At 39.7% G+C, this 13,974-nt stretch overlaps 1 protein-coding gene across 1 annotated transcript in view; it reads left to right on the plus strand.

Annotated features, from left to right (window-relative positions):
- The window catches only part of LOC149459222 (NACHT, LRR and PYD domains-containing protein 12-like), a 114,416-nt gene that overhangs the window by 6,495 nt on the left and 93,947 nt on the right, over positions 1–13,974 (plus strand). The window contains exons 3-4 of the mRNA XM_089681436.1: positions 59–230; positions 5,829–5,894. Coding sequence (XP_089537562.1) covers positions 59–230; positions 5,829–5,894 — 238 coding nt within the window. The remainder of the gene's footprint in view (positions 1–58; positions 231–5,828; positions 5,895–13,974) is intronic.

Below are 13,974 nucleotides of genomic sequence, written 5' to 3' on the forward strand. Positions count from 1 at the left end.
AAACAATTGAAGTTATTTTTGTAACTCCAGCTATGGAACAATCATATTTATTTTCCAGAAATACCTGTCAATGGAACAAGATCCATTTTCCTTCTCTCGCACCTTGTTACAAGATATTGAGAACCTGGGAAGAAAAGCTGTGATTGGACTCTGGGAATGTCTCTATGTGCTGAAGAATAATCATCGTCATCCAAATTTATTAGCCATTCTGGAAGAGATCACACAGATCGGTAACAGAATTTTGTGTTTTCAGTTAATATTCTTATGAAATAATGATTAACATCAATTATCCCTAAATAATGATTAATACGAATTATCTCAAAATAATGATTGACACCAATTACCCCAAAATATTGATTGACATCGATTATCTCAAAATATTGATTGATACTGATTATCTCAAAATAATGATTGACACAAATTATCCCCCAAAAAAAAGATTAACACTGATATGTTCAATGTAATGATTGGCAACAACCATCTCAATATAACGACTGACACCATTTATCCAAAAACAATGACTGACACAAGTTATCCCAAAATAATGAATGACATCATTTATCTAAAAAAAATTATTGCCATGCTTATCCCCCAAAAAAGTGACTAGTACCGATTATCCCAAAATAAGGATTGACACCAATTATCTCAAAATAATGATTGATACCCACTATCCCAAAATAATGATTGATACATTTATGCTAAAATAATGAAAAGCACCAACAATCCCAAAATAATGACCGACAGCATTTATCCCAAAATAATGACTGACAGCATTTATCCCAGAATAATGATTGACACCATTTATGCTAAAATAATGATAGGCACCAGCTATTCCAAAATAATGACTGACACCATTTATGCCAAAATATTGACTGATACCATCTATCCCAAAATAATTGATGCCAAATATCCAAAAATAATGACTGACACTAAATATCCCAAAATAAGGATTGACATCAGTTTTCCTAAAATAATGATTGACACCATTTATTCTAAAATAATGATTGGCACCAACTATCCCAAAATAATGACTAACACCAATTATCCTAAAATAACACCTGACACCAATTATCCTAAAATAATGACTGACACCAATTATCCTAAAATAATGATTGACATCAATTACTCAACCAGCATTTCCAGGCTCCCAGCTACTAAAATATTTCACTCTGAAAATGAGTTTTACATTACGTGGAGTAAAAAAAATAAAAAATAAAGTAAAGCAGGAAATGGGACTTTAAGTGGTGCAAAAAAATGACAATATCACAACCTATATATAAATACAAAATATATTATATGTGATAAAAATCTTTGAATACACATATAAATCATAAAGACAGAATATAGCATATGTAATTGCCCGTAAGCATTTTCCCTGTCCTTCAATCCCAAACACATTGGTACAATATTCTTTCTATGCTTATATATCACATATTAGTACACATAAAAATGAAGAGCTTTTTCCGTAATGAGGTGAATCTATAGCAGGGAGTACAACCCAACATGTTTCGCAAGGAGCTTCTTCATTGGATCTGGTCAAACACTGGTACCATAATATAAAGTTCTTGCTTTAACAAGAAAAAATGCTATGCACTAGCAAAATCCCAGGGTGGTGAAGGGCAGCACTTTGGATGTGAGTGGGTCCCCCCTCCATATCCAAAAAAAAAGGAGAGAGATGAGCAAGGAGAGCAAGCCTACAGGAGTCTGGACATTAGGATCGGTTCATACATTAAATCCGGAGGTGGTTTTTGTTCTCAGGGCTCTATGAATCCAGTTGCAAATGAAATATTGAGAGTCTTGGTCAGGCAGTAAAGAGAGGAATAACTTCTTAGAATAGACAGACAAGTCAGTGAAAGATTCTGGGACTCCTCTGATCCTTAAAGTGCTAATAAACCCAGAACTCTGCATTCACTATATCTGGTCTCCCACAGTACACACAACATGGAAATGCAATTATAAATAGGTATAAATACCTTTTCTCATCAGCAGTTAGAGCAGGCGCGTCACTTCTATCAGTGTCCAGCTGAGCACAGGTTAAAGCTTGGATGAGTTTTCTTTCTGCTCTAGGAGGATGCAAAATCCCTTACCCTCTGTCTGGACAGTGCTGATTGGCCCTGTGCTGATCACATGCACTCTCCCAAGAAAAAAAAAACTCTCTAGCAGTACACACCAAACTGAGCATGTGCATGTGGCTACAGGTTCAGTCTACTGGACAGAGGGGCAGAGAAAACAGGACCAAACAGCCTTTTTACACAATGCATAGGATTAACCCCTTAGGTTCCACAGTGAGTATAACAAGCATGCTTTACTACATATAGAGACTGATTTTACTGTTGTGGGTTTAGTAACACTTTAAGTTGTTCCTCCTATTTCTATTATCTAAATCCACTACTTGTGCCTGAGAGTTGTAGAAAGGCTGCAGACAAAAACCCCATGTTCCCTGATAAGCTCAATATAAACAATGACAAGTTTGTCATGTTTGGTTTCAAGCCTATCAGTACATGATCCCAGAGCAGCCATCTCCTGTGTAAGAGTGTTTGTGGTCTTATTTGGTTTCATCTGAAACTTAGATATCAGCTTTGTGCACATGGCTTCCAAACTATTGTCAAGATCCAGCTTAGTAAGCAGAATGTACTAAAGCCGGTTCACTCAGAATCTGGTGCACTTCTACACGGAAACCAATCACCTTCCAGGTTTTATTGCTAAAGCTTAATTGAACAAGTTGCGGTTGGAAGCTGATTGGCTACCATTCACAGGTGAACGAGATTCTGATTAAACCAGTTTTAGTAAATCTCCCCTACATGGTTATTGGTTCTCAGCGGACTGCTGTGGGTGAGTGGTGAGCAGGGAGGCAGAGGCTGCATGTATATCGGCGCCATCTTGAGCAATGCCAAAGTGCTCCCTGTTCCTCACCAGACAGTGGATGAGTGATTTGTGAGCCCTTCCATGGTGCTTCTTCATGATTGACAGCATGCAAAGTGTCCCAAGGAAGGGGGTGATAAAACTAATAGCTGTTGGAAGTAATTGTTAGCCCCTAGTTTGAGACTGAATGCCCAAGTATTCTGGAGCAGTGTACAGATGCGGCCATCCTGCTCCATGCACCCAAAATGTGTATTTTAACGTGTGCAAAATTTGCAAAAACAGCTCTGGCAGTAAAAAGGATCAATACTCTGTGAGGTATGAAATGGCTAGTATATCAATGATATATGTTCCATACACTTATTTAGAACACAATTTTAATGAAATAACTTCTAAATATTTATATGTCAGAATATTGATGGCAACATATATGGTAAGTAAAAGGTGCAAAAGGGAAATGTTAAAGTCCTTTGATAAGTACATAGAAACAATGGAGATGGATAGGGTTAATCCAGGAAGATTCACACTGAGGATGGCTACAGCACCTCCAGCAAAGGCGGGACCTTGAGAAAGTCCAGCTAGCCAAGCATATAATACAAAAAGAGAGAGACGGAGGGCGCCGCCCACTCAGTGGTTTGTTCAAAAACGGAGACCGGGTGGACCCACTCTGGAATTCAATGCCATGCCTCCTTACCACTCAGACACATGTGACATCTTTGTTCAAAAAACACACCATACTCATGGCTCTAACCAATCCCAGTGATTATTCCTGTTTGAATTGGATTTCCAGACTTATATCTGCATCCATGATATACAATGATATCCTTCTACTGTGTTTTATGGAACATTTTCACCTTCCTAGCTCATTTATATTGGAACTAATTCAAAGATAAGGATTTTCATTAGTCAACAGTGGAAGGACTCTCAGTTCACAGTGGAATACTCCTTCATTTACTTATCTTTATTGGTCCTTTGGGTTAACTTATATTGGATTGTGCCCATTGATTGCTATGCGATAAAAGCAATATATTATAATAATATTTTGCATATGTGTGTGTGACAGGTGTTTTTGTGCATATTTTAACGCACTAGGTACCATTTGTCTTATGTCTTCATGGTTATCTCTTTTTTATGAGTGTTAATAAAGATTTATGAGGACATCAGTTGGGATTATTCTCTATTTTGTTCACCTTCTCCATCATTACTTTTTAATTAAAATTAACATTATTATAGAGTATGGGATTGATTAGAGCAATGAGACGATTTTTATGGTATTTTTTTAAAATGTGAGAATTGTGGATGGCTCCCACCCTGAGGATATCTGGTAGTATTGTATATATTTTTTGACCTAGTAGAATACTTTCTCTCTGTTTTTCTTGCTCATGTGACATCATTCCTGAGAGTCCTGGGCTTCCGTGGTGTCTGCTGCTGCTATCATATACAGGCTTGCTCATCATTCATTCTGCTACTATGATACATTTGTAAATGTAGAGCTACCCCCTTGAGAGCCACTGTTTTTGGGTCCCTCTTTACCTCCTGTACAGCCAGGCAACATGCATTTTTCAGACAAAAAGAAACAGACCATGGGCTTGTTTTTTTAGGATTTATTAGGAAATTAAACTTGGATAGTGTAAAGGAATCATGGGATGACCAACTTGATTGAAGAATAACAAAACAAGCAAAATTTCCTTCTCTAGCATACTGCAAAATGACAGGGTTTTGACTGCATTCCAGTCTGGACCACAACAGTCTTTAGCAAAGTAATCCCCATCCTAGGAATTTGGTGCCCCCTCAGGGATTTTCAGGGATTTTCAGCAAAGTAACAGCTTGTAGGAGCTCTGGGTCCCCTTAGTGAACAAATACCAGTACACCTGGCTACAGTATCAGATCCCAGGGCAAGGGATTGGGTAAGCACTGTCTCATTTAAGACTTGCCAAAAACTTGCATCCAGCAGACTTCTCCCTTATAGGCCCTGGTGGCATAGAAGTACTCACACTGTCCTTGTCATGCAGCTATGGATATAATTCCTTTCAGGCCTTTTTCTGGGCTGGTTCTTCTTCAGACTATGCCAGCTGTCCTTCCCTGGTGGACTGTAACCTCTCCTCACCTCCGCCTACTGACTTCTAGAAGCTTCTCCAAGCTTCTAGAGCAGGTGAAGTACCAAAGGACTGCCCTGTAGAGCCCTTCAGTTTAACCTGAAGTAACCCTCTGTCTAAACCCAGGCTTCTAGCAACAATCAATAAACTATATACACTAGAGGGCACTACATAAATATAAATTACATCTATTTTGGTTGGAGGAAGCAGATGGACTAAGTCTAAGCATTTTGTGGTGCATTTTGCAGAAATGCACTACAGTCCATTTAACATGATTTCCTATGGGGCACGTTCACATCTCTGCATTTTCACCCAGTGCGTTTTTTGGAAAGGGTCAGGGACTTTTTAAAAGGCAAAATTTTGCGTTTTGGTTCAATAGACTTCTATGGAGACGCTGCAGAAATGCATGCAGTGCATTTTTTATTCGTTTTACGGTTTAATCAACCCAGCATCAAGTTGGCAAAAAAAGCAAAAATGTGTCAAAAACAAGTAAAATATGCATGTGCAAACATGCACCGCAAAAGCTCTTCAGAAACAGATCAAACGCAAACTGCATAGGTATGAACCTAGCCTAAAGGTTGATGATCATGCTGTTCATATACAGTATTTACTAAAGTAAGTCCAGTAATTGCAATTTTTAATTCATTTTCAAATAAACTACTACACTGAGTTGGTGGCACTCTTTGTCACTCCATTGTTGTAGTACACGCTTGGTCAAAATATGGAGAACCATATTCTGTCATGTTAAATGCAAAAAATGATTATTTTTATTCAGCTGTTTAGACATAATTCTAAAGTGTAGTTTGGTGTATGTGAATGGTCAGCTTCAACTGCACATGATTCAGAGCCGTCATCTTATATTTCTCTCTATAGGTGAGGGTCTGGTTGAGCAGATTCTGCTGGATGAACTCGGACATTCCCTGACTCCAGAGCTGAGAGGTAAATACAATCTATAGTGTATTTATCATGTGACTTACTTTGTGTGAGATGGTTTTGGAAAATGTACACTTCATTTGTACCATCTACTCCACTGACGGCTTCTTGATTTGTATCAAAAAAATTATTAATGATGATATGGGTGCACAGATTGCACTGGATCCCGGGGTCTGTCTTCCGGTTATATCAAAATCAGAATTCTTGGAGAATGAATTTTATTCAAAGTCCAGAAGCTCATTGCAGAAAATGGATCTGTAAAACTGGATCTCACATATGGACAACTGTATTACACTTTAGTGACTGCAGCCTGCTGACTTCAGCTGTCAAAATGCTGTGGGAGGCATTGTGACAGCACAATCCAACAGGTGTGCTTGTGAAAAAAAACTATATGATCACCATGCCAGAGATTTTATAGTGAGCTGAGCACAAGGCTGGGAATCATGCAGATTAGTTCTTGATTGATAGCGTAATTTGGAGTAGGGTACATACAAAGATCATTCCTACTTCTCATCTGTAACTAAAGGCAAAACTTTTGTTTTTAGTTTTGGACAGGTTGGAGATGGATTAGAAGTCCTGTTAGGTTTTTTTTTTGCCTAGGGTGGCAATTTTTTGGGGGGTGGCACTGCCCCCCAGAAGGAGGGACCTGGTGAGCAGCGGCAGGACTGACCCATGTAGGGCCGCCATCAGAGGGGTACCACCGGTGGTGGGGGAGAGCGGTTACAGAACAATGCACTGTATTAATCCCTCCAGCAGCTGAAAGCAGGTTTCTCCCCTTCTACCTCCCACTGTCTTTCTGCTGTTGAAGGGAGAGACAGACTTGGCTGGATTGAGGGGGTGCCCTAGTGCTTCTGAGTGGCTGCTCACAGCTGAGCTCCTTCACCCACCCACATTCAGAGCCAGGACAAGGGGACAGCCTGGAGCAGGGAGAGGAGAAGTGGTGGAGAGGAAAGAGCCAGGAAGAGGTGAGCTGTTTTATGTTCTCCGGGCTCTCCCTCCTGTCAGAATAGTGCTCGTCCATGCAGCACATGAGGCAGGATCACTGACAGATCGTATGGGACTAGACATTTCCTGCTGCCTGGAGATTAGCTGCCCTTGGAGGAGGTGTGTGTATGTGTACAGTCCCATACGATCTATCAGCGATCCTGTCGCATGTGCTGCATGGACGAGCACTGCTCTGACAGGAGGGAGAGCCTGGAGAGCACAACACAGCCCATACCTCCTTCCGGCTCTTTCCTCCCCACCTTTTTCTAAGAAGTGTAATGGGGATTTGGGGGGTAGTATTTGCTAGAAGGAGGAATGGAGGGAATGTAGGAGGGTTTGGGGGATTTGAGCCAGGAGGGGGGATTGGGAGGAATGTTTTTGCCTGAAGGGGGGGGGGGGTTGGAGAATGTGTGATAAGGGGAGAATGCTGACAAACATTTATTGTCACTTTACAATTGAACAATTTCCAATTCATAGAAAATCATTGAACAATATATACATGATCATTGAAATATATATAGTCTGAAAGAGAGAGAATTCAGTGATCATGTATGTATGTATGTATATATATACACACACACACAATCACTAAACTCTCTCGCTCTCTCATTGGAGGGGGGAGGGGCGCACAATTTTTGTGTTGCCTAGGGCAGCACAAAACCTAAATGCACCACTGCCTATTTACCATTATTATCGAAAATCAAACCCAAATTTTGGGTTGTCCCCAGAAAAGTGACTAGTTCTGTTGACATGGGGGTCCCCAAGGAATTTCTTTAGTTTGCAGGGATTTCCTCTCACTTCCTGTTTTGGCTTTGGGACAGAAAGTAAAGGTAAATCTCCCCAATGGGAAACAGATGGCAAAAATAAACTCACAGGGGTTATAACCCTCCCTAAGTGCTGGTTCTCACATATGTTTCTATGGTGCCTGTTCACATATGACCGGTGCACTGGCGGTGCGGATTCAGTGCGGTTTGAAAGAGTCCTGTCCAATTTCTGAGCAGTACGGTCTGGTTCAGGTGCGGATCACAGGCTATTGACTTCTATGGGAACCGTTTCTAAACCGCACATGTCATCAGTTGTGAACAATATTAAATCCTGACCTGGACCTAATCTAAATCTGACCTGAACCGCTGAACAACTACTGTATCAATTAGCTGTGAAACCTGAGCTTCAATCTGCACAGCACATATGAGATTCAGCACTTACTCTATCAAAAATACAAAAAAAAATGTTTTGCTCATCGTTCTACTTATATTCTTACAGCATAGTGTCTGACAAATTTGAAAATGTGAGCTACTATGGTGAATATTAAGGTGCCTCAATAATTAATCAATTATTTTAAATTTACACACAAGTGGTTCACTGACACTGAACACTTACTCATATAATAGTGCATATAACTAAAACGTTATTAATATGTGCCACGCTCCACTAAATAAATATTATAATATACCTGTAGTAAATGTGTATGCTATGTTTCTATAAAACATGTAATTCAAAAACAAAAATATTAAATGTGAAATTAAATAAATATCAACATGTGAAATGTGATAATATTAGTATATATACAATAAATTCATCAAATTGTCCAAAATTCACAAAAAATAAAGTGAAAAATTCACATAATAAATCCAAAAATGTGTTAACTTCGTGATGAAAACTCTGATAAAACAGCAGCAACAAATGGACTGGATATGATTTTCTTATGCGCTCACATAAGAGGGTTTATATGTATTATAGATTGTAAGCTCGAAAGAGCAGGGCCCTCGAACCCCTCGTGTATTGTATTGTACTGTATTGTCTCATGTTCTGTCCCCCTCGCTAATATACAGCGCTGAGCAAACCCTTTGGCGCTATATAAATACTGTATAATTATAATAAAATTTCACAAAGCTGTTTTTATATTATATAAATGTGAGTGGAATGTCATTCAATACACTAATAAAGAGTTAAAAAAGGACAAGGCACTATGTTCTTTTTTTTTTCGCACTACTAATATGGAGAATTAAAGAGTAGAGGAAAAGGAAGTAATAGACCCCTGAAGGAGAGAGGGAGAAATCCATCCATCCTAATCCAACACAGTGATCAGCTAACCTGAGAGACCCCAAGTGGAAAAATAGAAATATTACAACTTACAACTCATCAACCCTGGAAGCACATCTACCACTGGAAAATATTTCATCTGTCCATTCAAGGACAAAAAGCTGTTTTAGCCTAATCTTCAGTTAGGCTAAAATTAAGGTGAGCGCATAAGAAAATCATATCCGGTCCATTTATTGCTGCTGTTTTATCAGAGTTTTCATCACAAAGTGGACACATTTTTGGATTTATTATGTGAATTTTTTAACTTTATTTTTTGTGAATTTTGGACAATTTGATGAATTTATTATATATATATATACTAATATTTATTTATCACATTTCACATGCTGATATTTATTTAATTTCACTATATATATATATATATATATATATATTTATTATTTTGGGTTTTGAATCCCATGTTTTATAGAAACATAGTATACACATTTACTACTGGTATATTATATTATTTATTTATTGAGTCTGACAAATTTAATGTATAACTATGGTCACCCATTAAATGCTGCAGCACTTAATTATAAAAGCATTTAATTATAAAAGTCCCACTGATATCTGTAAAGCAGAAGTTCAAGCTATACCTAACTATACTTAAAAAAAGAGGAAAAAACTTGACACTTATGTGCTTTAAAATGCATAGAGGCAATCATAGCATAGGCCAATGGTCATACGTTCCCTGGAAAAAATGGGCTGTGCAGCCCTCCCGAGACTGGGAGATCCAAAACTAGAGAAAAAACATAAAACAGAGGAGACACACATGCCTAGTGCATTAGCTTTGGACACTTTATTGAAGGGTGTAAATTACAAAGGTTATACTCACAAAACCAAGTGAGCTTGAAAGTATGTAATGTGTAAAGCATGCAGTAGGACCTCTCTCCACCTCCCAATGGAGACAAAATGGCAGAACCAGCTGATACATTTCGGGGACCTTCTTCTCCAGTGCTAGGCTGCTTTCAGGCTCACTTGGATTTAAGAGTATAACCTTTGTAAGTTACATCCTTCAATAAAGTGTCCAAAGATAATGCGTTAGGCATGTGCTCCCTCTCTGTTTTATGTTTTTTCTCTAACTATACTTAAACCTGTTCCCACCCCTAGGGTATAGAAGGGAGGGTGGGAGTAGGTTCGGCCATAGTTAGGAATTGCCTGAACTTCCACTGTAAGTCTGCCAGTGTACTCCACCTAGTGCAGCTTCCTGTGGTGGTGTGGCTGCACTGCTTGTGAATTCATGTAGGCTGTTTCTGCTTGCACTACATTTGGACTACACTGCCTGTAGCTTGTCAAATAGCACCTGGCCACACCAAGTCCTGCCCACTGTTTTTTGGATTGACAGCACTGCCTCTGTTAATGAACCCCTCCCACTGTGAGATTCAGTATCTGGAGATTCAGCTTTTGACATAGCAACTGGATTTGGCCTTTTCTTTGTGTCCTAGTATTGAGGCCAGCATTGATCAATGTAGATCAACACAGCTCAACTAACATGGTGTGAAAAAGTCCTAATGTTCATAGTCTGGTGTACTTTAAGCCTACATTAACCTTATAAAGGTGTGTTATATGGTTCAGAGATACTGGCTCTGGCTCTCCACCTCTCTCACAGCCGGGTACTTGGTACAAGAGGAGACATAGTCCTGAGAGGAGACATACATGCTTTCCATCTCAATTGTCACCCTCCCTGTCTGGAGTGGATCTTGCAACATGGAGAACTTGCCTCAAATCTACCCAGACTAAAAATGACTTTCACCAGGTGATTCAAGATGTTTAAATAGGCCTGCTGTAGTGAAATCAAAGCTCTTCAAACTGATTTTTACCATCTTGCTAACAGAGTGGAGGATGTGGAGGAGGAACTTCAAAATGCCAGATCTTTAGGGATATGCAAAGGCCCCTTGAGAATTTGGACAACCCTAACCAGAGAAACATAAGAGTGCAGGGTTTTCATGAGGCAGGTGACTCTGAAGATCTGAAAGTAATTCTGCAAACAATTTTTAACTGACCTCATTGGGAAACTCCTAAGTCATAATATTGAAATGAATAGGGCTTATAGAGTCCTGAAAACCAAAGGTCCTCCATCATGGCCACAAAATGTCATGTTGAATCCACTCTTACATCTTTATAAAGGAGATCATGAGAAAAACTCGTTTGGTTCATACTATGCGGCATGAGAGGACACCTATACAGTTATTTCATGACTTGTCATGGCTAACTCTCCAGAAGCGTAGATTCCAAACAGTTTTGTCTACTCTACGTGACACAAATATTACCTATAAATAGGGTTTCCTGTTTAGCCTTTCTGCAAAGCGTAATGGCAAGACAGCTGTGTTACGAGTCCTGGGAGGACCGTTCCACTTTCTGTGACATCCTAGATATACAGACACCTGACCTACCCAATTAGAAACTTTTTCCTCCAACACCAGCGGCTCCTGTTCTGTGGCAACAGGTCTCACCAGGAAAGTGCCCATGTTCCAAGGACTCACCGCACAAGCATCCCAAAATGAATTCCACCGGATGACTGGGTTCCTATGTCTGCTGTTGCCTCATACTTTTTCTTTTAACTCTGCTCGAAAACTGCCCATTTCTCTGAGACATTTTACAGAATGCTGTTTTCCTTATCACTGCCAGCTGCTGAGTAGGGGTCTCCTCTCTTATTCTTTTACCCTCCCATCTTCTCCCACCCCCCACCCCCTTTTTTTCTCTCTTCTCTTCTATCTTGTATCTTTCAAGATGGCACTCCATCACAGAACAAATTGAGGCTACAGTTAAGTCCCTATCATGTCACAAGGCCCCTGGATCAGACAGGCTTCTATATGAGTACTGTAAAATTTTCTTTCCTGATCCTTCTGCTCTACCTGACCACCCTTTATTATGGTTTTCTCCACAAATAACCTACAGTCAGGTCCATAAATATTGGGACATCGACACAATTCTAACATTTTTGGCTCTATACACCACCACAATGGATTTGAAATGAAACGAACAAGATGTGCTTTAACTGCAGACTGTCAGCTTTAATTTGAGGGTATTTACATCCAAATCAGGTGAACGGTGTAGGAATTACAACAGTTTGCATATGTGCCTCCCACTTGGTAAGGGACCAAAAGTAATGGGAATAATAATCATAAATCAAAATTTCACTTTTTAATACTTGGTTGCAAATCCTTTGCAGTCAATTACAGCCTGAAGTCTGGAACGCATAGACATCACCAGACACTGGGTTTCATCCCTGGTGATGCTCTGCCAGGCCTCTACTGTAACTGTCTTCAGTTCCTGCTTGTTCTTGGGGCATTTTCCCTTCAGTTTTGTCTTCAGCAAGTGAAATGCATGCTCAATCGGATTCAGGTCAGGTGATTGACTTGGCCATTGCATAACATTCCACTTCTTTCCCTTAAAAAACTCTTTGGTTGCTTTTGCAGTATGCTTTGGGTCATTGTCCATCTGCACTGTGAAGTGGCGTCCAATGAGTTTTTGTCAGAGCAGGGAATTTAAAATCTCTTTGTTCGAAGACAATATTATTCTTACCCTGACCTGCCATCGTGTGACACTCCCAAACCTTCATAAACCCATGGAAACCTATGGGTCCCCATCAGGGTATCCAAATCTGAGGTCCTGCCAGTACATGTCTCTCTTATGGAGGTACAACATCTCTCTACTTGCTTCTCATACTTGGGGCAGTTGGCAGCAATAAAATACCTGGGACCTAAACTTACCCCTACCCATGAGTCACTGTACGGCACAAACCTACATCCTTTATACAAGATGATCCATACATTTCTCACACAATGGAAGCACTATCATATCACCGTTTTAGTTTGCATAGCCTCTGTGAAAATGACTATATTCCCTAACATTTTATATCTCTTTGATACGCTACTAGTTCCTGTTCCAGTATCACAATTCAAACAGCTCCAAACAGATATTTTAAATTTTGTATGGGACTTTAAAAGGCATAGAATATCTAACTCTTTTTGAATCTCAGATAAATGTTGGGCTAGCACTCCCAAATTTTCTGAGATATTACCAAACAGCCCATAAAGAGCTGTTGCATCCTAATCCACACTTTTTGCATACAACCTCTGGAACGAAAAAGAGAAATTATGGTTCGCTCCAGTTCACCCTAATAATTTGTTGTGGAATGAGGATGCGGGCATTGACCCTTCTAATTTTCTCCTCAACATGTCCCTTCTGCATGGTCTGTGGAGAACAGCCTCATGTCAGAAGCCTCCTTGATGACTTCCTTTCTCCATAACCCCAAAGTGCCATATAGTCTTACTTTCTCAATGTCCTCTCCATGAATGTTAGGTAATCTATTCCATTTCAGCCACCTGGTGGATCCAAGGAATAGAAAGTTTTCTTTTGACATAATTAGAGACAGATTCCAACTACTATAACAATAATTTTATGGATACTTGCAGATACGTCATTATGTTCAATCACTGCCACCCTGCAGTTTTCTAAACTGACCCTTTTTGAGAAGACAGTCTTAGAGGGGGGCCCTCTCGGAAGGACTTAATCTCGGCCATCCCAGGGCAAACACGCATATATGCACAAGTGGGAAAGAGTTACTGTATAGGGAAAGAGTTGTCTGGTGTCAAGCAGCGCAGAGTTCTATCTGTACTCTCTATAAGGGAAAAGCTTACAAAATTCTTTACTTTTGGTACCTGACAACCGCACTACTTCATGCTATACACAAGACGACAAGTGACCAATGGTGGAGATGCCGTAGAGCTTGCGGCTTCCTATTGCACATATTGGCAGTGTTCGAATATTTAATTTTTTTGGCAGATGGTGCACCACCTATTAAGATACAACTTTTCCTTTTGCGTCAAAAATATTCCTGCTAGGTCATGATGGCCCAATCCCCCCCCTTTCAGTTCAACCGTGAACTTCGAACCAAGGAAACAATTCAGTAAGCGGTATCTTACCGCATCCAAGTATTCGGTAAGATACTGCACCGCATTTTTCCAAAATAAAGTTGGCATTCACTAAGAAATACTGAAATACCGCATAAGTT

Source organism: Staurois parvus, unplaced genomic scaffold (genome assembly GCF_062004578.1).
Source record: "Staurois parvus isolate SC_StPar_1 unplaced genomic scaffold, SC_StPar_1.0 ptg000267l, whole genome shotgun sequence".
Lineage (NCBI taxonomy): Eukaryota > Metazoa > Chordata > Amphibia > Anura > Ranidae > Staurois > Staurois parvus.